The sequence below is a fragment of the Mytilus edulis genome, chromosome 9, assembly GCF_963676685.1.
Source record: "Mytilus edulis chromosome 9, xbMytEdul2.2, whole genome shotgun sequence".
NCBI classification, from domain to species: Eukaryota; Metazoa; Mollusca; class Bivalvia; order Mytilida; family Mytilidae; genus Mytilus; species Mytilus edulis.
Window position 1 is genome coordinate 75,423,779 of NC_092352.1, and position 7,132 is coordinate 75,430,910.

At 34.0% G+C, this 7,132-nt stretch overlaps 1 protein-coding gene across 1 annotated transcript; it reads right to left on the bottom strand.

Annotated features, from left to right (window-relative positions):
• Positions 1-1,765: 1,765 nt before the first annotated feature.
• On the bottom strand, positions 1,766-7,059 carry LOC139489025 (small ribosomal subunit protein uS2-like). Its single transcript, XM_071275066.1, has 6 exons — positions 6,969-7,059; positions 4,455-4,621; positions 3,967-4,172; positions 3,051-3,209; positions 2,675-2,803; positions 1,766-2,140 (listed from the first exon to the last, which is right to left on the bottom strand). Exons 2-6 carry the CDS (start codon positions 4,585-4,587, stop codon positions 1,847-1,849), a joined length of 921 nt encoding a protein of 306 aa, XP_071131167.1. The 5' UTR covers positions 4,588-4,621; positions 6,969-7,059; the 3' UTR covers positions 1,766-1,846.
• Positions 7,060-7,132: the final 73 nt, after the last annotated feature.

A 7,132-nucleotide genomic window follows, 5' to 3' on the forward strand; every position in this document is an offset into this window, starting at 1 on the left:
CAAACATGGTATGTTTCCATTCAGATGCTGACCAATTGTTACTTTGTAGCTGATTTGTCATCCAAGATCACTGTCGACAGGGGTTGTAAGTTTATCACAGAACAGTCCCCAAGGAAAATACCATTTTTTTTTCTTCAGAAAACCACTCGATAGAATGAAACCAAATATGGCATGAATGTTCTTAACGAGGTGCTGACAAAGTGTTGTAACCTGGTATATTTTTTCTAATGATGTGCTGATGAAGTGTAGCACTTTGTTGAGGATTCACCATTTTAAGATGGCCACCAGTTTTTTTATTTTTTTATTAAATGACAGGGCCAATATTTAACCAAATTTGGACTCGATCTTTATTAGGGTATCTGTTATGTTTTAACATGATTTTCAAAACCAAAATAGTATCAGGTGAGCACCTTTAAAACAGATTTCTGGAGTTATACGTCAAGCCCTTTTTTTTTACTATTGAAGTAATAGTTTGTAACGTTCTTGTGTTGTTACACTACAAACAACATTCTTTTGTGTGCCATAGCTAAGCCAGAAGTAATTGTTGGTTCCTGTCTACATTAATAACAATTTTTCTTTTCAAAGGCCTATTAAACATGTAGCTTACTACATAGTATGAATTTAGACCAGTTTTGGAGGTTGTACATTGACTTACTGTGAAAGTACTTTTATTCGTGGGGTACCAATTTTCGTAGATGACTTTATCCACGAATTTAAGTGTCCAACGAAATAAAACAACCATTGTCCAAATCAAGACCTGGAAAGATCCCCATGAAGTTTTGACTATTGCTAGAGAATTACCTCGAATCTAAGAATACTTTAATCATGTTAATAGCAGTTACAGAACTACAACTGCATGCAGGATTATACCCATTTAATCTTTAATAACCTAAACTACAACTTTTAATTCTCATAAATATATTTTTTTTCAATGAAAGTCAGATTTCTGGTATTGATATGGTAGTATGATAAAGTGTTTATTTTATATCCTCATAGTTCTCATTCATATGGGAAATAATAATTTCATGCTGGGCTTGATTTTGATAAGAATTATTTGACAATTCAAGATACGTTTATAGCATTTGTTTATGATACTGATTTCTTTAGGTGACATGTTTATGGCCTAATTAACACATTTGATGGTCCTTAATCTGTTGATCACTTTATCTTGGGTTAATTAGGGTTGTCGTTACGATTTACACGGGACAATGTTTACTTTGCATTTCCTTCAATCCAGACTATTTGTAACCTTCGTTTCTAAAGACTTTATTTTTTTTCTAGACTTTTTTTTTTTTAGACAACTAAAATCCACGAATTTAAAAACCCATGAACATGTTAATATTGCTCAAACCATGAAAATTGATACCCACAAATTAAAGTACTTTCACAGTATACTGGTTTACAAATTGCATTGGTAATCATACTACATCTCCTTTATATCTCTGATAATAGTCATCACATTTTCCATAAACCAAAATATATGGATTACAAAAATTCATGCAGAAATTTTTGTGAAGTTACATAGCCAATTGTATTTTCACAAAATTTTATTGGACAGAAAACGTGATATATCTTTCAGAGTTCTCAAAATATTTTGTACCTCTTGTTGTCTTTGAAAAAAATATGTTGGTCCTCATCATCATTTCTACCGGTATTGCAAAATACCAAAATTTTGCCAGTCCATCTTGAATACTTAATGGTAAAATCTCATGGACCACCACTTCTCTACAATTCTGATCTTTGAAGGAGTAAAATAAAACAGGTGTTGTTTTTCAATTTTATTTCTGAACTTAGTAGTTTTTGTACCACTTAGTTACTTAATTAGAATGTTCATACTGATATCCTACTACCAGTTTTCAGCACTGCTGCCACCCCAGTCTGTGGTGGGTGCTGGTGGAGCAGGAGTAGCAGACCAGTCATCGGCACTAGCGGACCAGTCTTCAGTGGGGGCAGGTGCTTTGAGGTCAAATGGAGCAGCAGTTCCTGCTGCAGGTGGTGGTACTGCAACAGCCTCTGTGGCCCAATCACTGGATTCCAGGGCAGGAGCCAGATTGACAGGCTCTGTATTCCATTGGTCGGGAATGGTGGCATCATCTTTCTGTGGTGCTTTCTCAGCAATAGCCTCAGCCTCCTTCTCAGCCTGTAAATTTATAAATTAATGATTATTTTCGTTAATTAATTGGAAATAGTCATTATAGAAGAAGACAGCTATGATTAATAAAGAAGATATCTAGATATTTAGTATGAATAAAAGACATTACTGTGGATTCATTTATTTTCAAGGATTCAGAAAAACTTAGTTACATTTTCATGGAAACTTGATTTCTTGGTTGTACAGTGTCTTTATTCAATACTATAGAACATTGGTAATTTGATGAACATTTATTTAAATTTGTGGTTCATTTGTACAAACAAAACCCATGAAAACTTGTATCCTATGGAGTCAGAAACCTGCAATTCAGGGGTAGGTTCATGAAGGTCATTTTTTTTCTCATGAATTTTATTTCTTGTTTGCATTGTGTAATATCGGGTCTTCTGTTATAGCCAAATATACAGTGACCTATATTTGTTTTTTCTTCCTCATCTGTTGAAATCTGTGCAATACTTGTTTCATTAGCAATTATATCCCTTCTTATTTTTACATCAAAAACAAAACTTGGAACCATATTCCTACCTCTTCTGGGTCTCTGTAGAAATAGAGATCGACCATGACATCCCAAGGATGGTCACGACTGATGGTTCCTCTAAGTCTCAGAACTTCTCGTGCCAACAACCACCACATCAGACCAATAGAGTGGGTACCCTAAAATATATTACAATCAATTAATTCTGCACTCTTATAATTTAGCTTTATTAATTTCAAATTCAAATGTTAAAATTTACAATCCCCAACTATTAAGAGAAGTTTATGCTGCTCAATCATTTGTTTAACATGCCAATTAATAGAGGATTTCACTATTTAAAAATTTGATAAGAGTCAAGCATAATGCCTAAAAGTGAACTTGATACAAAAGTAGACACAAATTTTATTATATGGTGTATAAACAAACCTTGTTGTTGCATGGGATACCAACATCAACATATCTCAGTGGTGAATCAGTATTGCACAGGGCAATAACTGGGATGTTGACGTAGGATGCTTCAGTTACTGGCTGGTGGTCAGTTCTTGGGTCAGTGACGACCAATAAACGTGGTTCTCTGAAGGCAGCCTGAAATTACCAAATTAACGCATTAGACTTCATTGCAATCGATCATCTAAGGTCAAAATGCATTTTTCTCTGAACTAAAAGCTAAATGTACAGTTGTATGTTTTTGTAAGTATTATTGACATTTTGTCTGGAGCTATGACTCTATGAGAATAATTTGTCACAATTGTCAAGTCTTAAAACAACATTCTCGTTATCAAAACAAACCTCAAGAGAAATTCCTTCAATTCATAATCTTACTGTTATGAAGTCTTTGAAACTTGATAATTTGAAAAATTCTTTTGATAACATGGGCAATGTCCAAAACTGACACAAACATAACAAAACAGTGATTTTTAATACTATTCACAAAATTAAATAAATGAAAAACAAACTTTGTTGATAATTCTATTTCAACTACACTTGATATTCACAGCTTTTTCTGTAATTGCAAATTATGTACTATACCAGTTCATTCTTTAGGTCAAGAAAATAAAAGCATCTGTTATGTAATACAAAAATTACAAACAAGAATGTGTCCCCAGTACACGGATGCCCCTTCTGCACTATCATTTTCTATGAACGAACACATAGATGCACAGACCAGTAAATGTAATGGCTATAAATGGGGAATAAAAATTAATGTAGGTAATGCAAAAGTCGCTTAAAAAGTTAACTGAAAATTATCTAGAAACCAGACAATCTTTCGATGTTCTATTTCTTAAAAATATTTTAATATGTGGTTATGAACTTTTAGAATAATATAGCAACATAGCTGTACCTGGATCTGATTGGTGAATGTACCAGGAGTAAATCTACCAGCAATGGGTGTGGCTCCAGTGGCAGAGGCGAACTTCAGGACAGCTCTCTGTCCATAGGGTCTGGCTGAGATAACACATACATCAGCTGGGTTCTCAATAGCAGCAATAGCTCTGGCAGCCATGAGGAGCTTCTCCCATGTTCTCCTCAAGTTAATTATGTATGTACCTATAAAATGAAAATAGTTTTATTAATGTTTGCAAGCTCGGTCTAGATTTAATTATTTTGTTTGAATTGAAAATAACACACACTTTGAATGGGTTTAACGCAAGATCAAGCTACAATAATATTTTTCTCAGTAATTTCTATCTCTTGATCATGAAAAAAATAATTCTGTCCAAATTTTTATAAATTCCTTGTAGATTACTCAATCTATCGATATAATTAACACTTTTCTCTAGGGAGATTTCTTCATGCGTTTATTTTGATGTCAGACCACTAGCAGCTTACCATCAGGTTTTCGTTTGTAAACATACTGTTCCATCTGACAATCCACATTACCAGATCCCAAGTGGGTGGAACATGCTAAAAACTTTGTTATATCTTCCTCTTTCAGGGCGAGTACGTCTAATCCTCCGGACATCGTGGCGTTGATTTATGAGTTACGGCAACCAACGCTGAAATAATAGTCAATAAATTGCTTACTCATTTTGTTCAGTATCTCGGGACTAATACTATTATTTAGCATAAGTAGTCATCACATTTGTATCATGTAATAATCATTATGACATCCAGCACAATATCAATATTTATGTCTCGCACCAAAAAATTACCTACTCCTTGTCTTAAGACCAATATCCTGACATTTTCTTGTGTCTAAACAAGTTTTGAAAGTACCTTCTAGTCCAAATAAAATTTTACTAATCTTGGGCATCAGACTAGTGGCTTACGGTGCAGACTGGAACCCCGTAACTAAATAACCTATGTTCACATTTGGTTTTGTCAATTTTTATTTTTTTTGGCTGTGTTATTGGCATGTTTTCTATTTTCAAACATGCATTCCAATTTCCAATTAATAGAAAATTGTGTGTAATTCCTATTCTAATGGGTGGTTGAAACATATTTAACATCTTAACAGTGGCTTAATAGATAACCATGATTGAAAAATGTCCAATGTTGAAAAAAAGGAAACTAAATATTATTGTTATATACATATACACATTCATAGATCTAAAATCTGTCGATACCTGGCATATTTTTCTCTCGACTGTTTATGACGTCTTTACACTAAATCCATTGGATGTTGGATGTGTGCTGAATGATAACTTAGTCTTAGAGGCATGATTTTTTTTATGAAGTTTTGTTAGTGGCTTTGAACTAGCTTTCAGTAACTGCAATTATTCTCAGTTCTGTACAGGTGTCTTTTTGTTGTTGGGATGTACAAGTACCAGGCCACGTCCACTTGTAATTGTAGTATATGAATTTTTATCCATCTGATGAGTTGAACCTTTTTCAACTGATTTTACATTTGTAAGTTCGTACTTATGTTGTACTGTAACACCACTGTCCATGGTAAGGGGAGGGTAGGGATGTTTAACCCTGCCACATTCTGTTTGTATGTGCCTGTCCCATTAGGAGCCTGTAATTCAGTGGTTGTCCTTTGTTTATGTGTTACATATTTTGTTTTAGTTCATTTTTTGTACATAAATTAGGTTGTTAGTTTTCTCGTTTGAATTGTTTCATCGTCATTTTGGACCTTTTATAGCGGACTATGCAATATGGGCTTTGCTCATTGTTGAAGACCGTACGGTGACCTATAATTGTTATTTTTTTTAGTCATTTGGAGTTGTCTCATCGGCCATCATACCACATCTTCTTTTTCCTATTGAACAGGTGTAGAAAGATTTGATATACTTAATTTTCATAATCAATTTCAAATGATAAAAAAAAAATCAAGATTTTCATTTCATTATTATGCCTAGCTGCGGAACCGTAGCTCTTAGGTCCTTATGTTATTTTTTGACTATTTGCGGACCATCTCTTAGGTCCTTATGTTATTTTTTTACTATTTGCGGATATGGTCCGCAAATAGTCAAAAAATAACATAAGGACCTATAGTCGCCGTCAGCTGAAATTCGTAGCGGTTATCGGTAAAAATAATCTAAACTATCAATCGCGTTCACTCGAGATATAGTTTTTCACATTCCATTCATAAATCGCAAAAAGAAAAACCACTGCTGACCTACCTTTTAAGTGATCACACTGTAATAATCCTGACCTTCACATTTTCCAGAATATTTTCCATTGTAATTCCGCCATCTTCGTTTCTATGAGGATCATTTGTTTACATATGACATTCGTCACTGTACGCAGTTTCCTGAAATGTTCCTTTCATTGATGTGATAAGGTTTCCCGCGCTTTATGCAAATTTTATGAAATTGAACTCCACGGAAACACTTCCGGTAAAAACAATGGCTGATTCCACCATTCAAAATCGTCTATGAAAAGTGAAGGTCAGGATTATTACAGTGCGATCACTTAAAAGGTAGGTCAGTAGTGGTTTTTCTTTTTGCGATTTATGAATGGAATGTGAAAAACTATATCTCGAGTCAACGCGATTGATAGTTTAGATTATTTTTACCGATAACCGCTACGAATTTCAGCTGACGGCGACTATAAGAGCTACGGTTCCACAGCTATATTATGCCAGGCTGTGGTCTATAACACGGTTTTATATTCATAATCATGTTTTTTTTATAGCAAGTTAAAAGTATGGCTGAAACTACTTTTATTAATTGTGATGGCCGAAACGACCAAGGACGAACCAGCTCCATGGCCGAAACGTCTTGAATTTCCTTTCGTACGAACCACGTGTTGGCTATAATTGTTGGGTTTAACTCTTTGATATTGTCGCCATTTATTTAATTATGGCTGATATATATAGAATATTTTCTGGATTATCTTTATTGCAATAAAAATTTTATTTTTGACATGTAATAAAGATGATTCAAAGGAACTGCTTACTATGCGTCTGAAGCCAAATGGAGTTGGACGTAAAAAGGAAGTACAACGTGCTTTGATGCATTGACATGCGCAAACGTAAGTTTTGTTATCCGGTTTTGCTAAAATAACTATACCGATAACTGTTAAATTAACTTTATTACTAAATCTAAATCTCAACTAGTCAA

Coding starts and splice junctions, on each gene's coding strand:
- LOC139489025 (XM_071275066.1), bottom strand. CDS start 4,587: ATGTCCGGAGGATTAGACGTACTCGCCCTGAAAGAGGAAGATATAACA. Junction 4,173..4,454: donor TTACAAACGAAAACCTGATG/GTAAGCTGCTAG, acceptor TTCATTTTATAG/GTACATACATAATTAACTTG. Junction 2,141..2,674: donor TCTACAGAGACCCAGAAGAG/GTAGGAATATGG, acceptor ATAAATTTACAG/GCTGAGAAGGAGGCTGAGGC.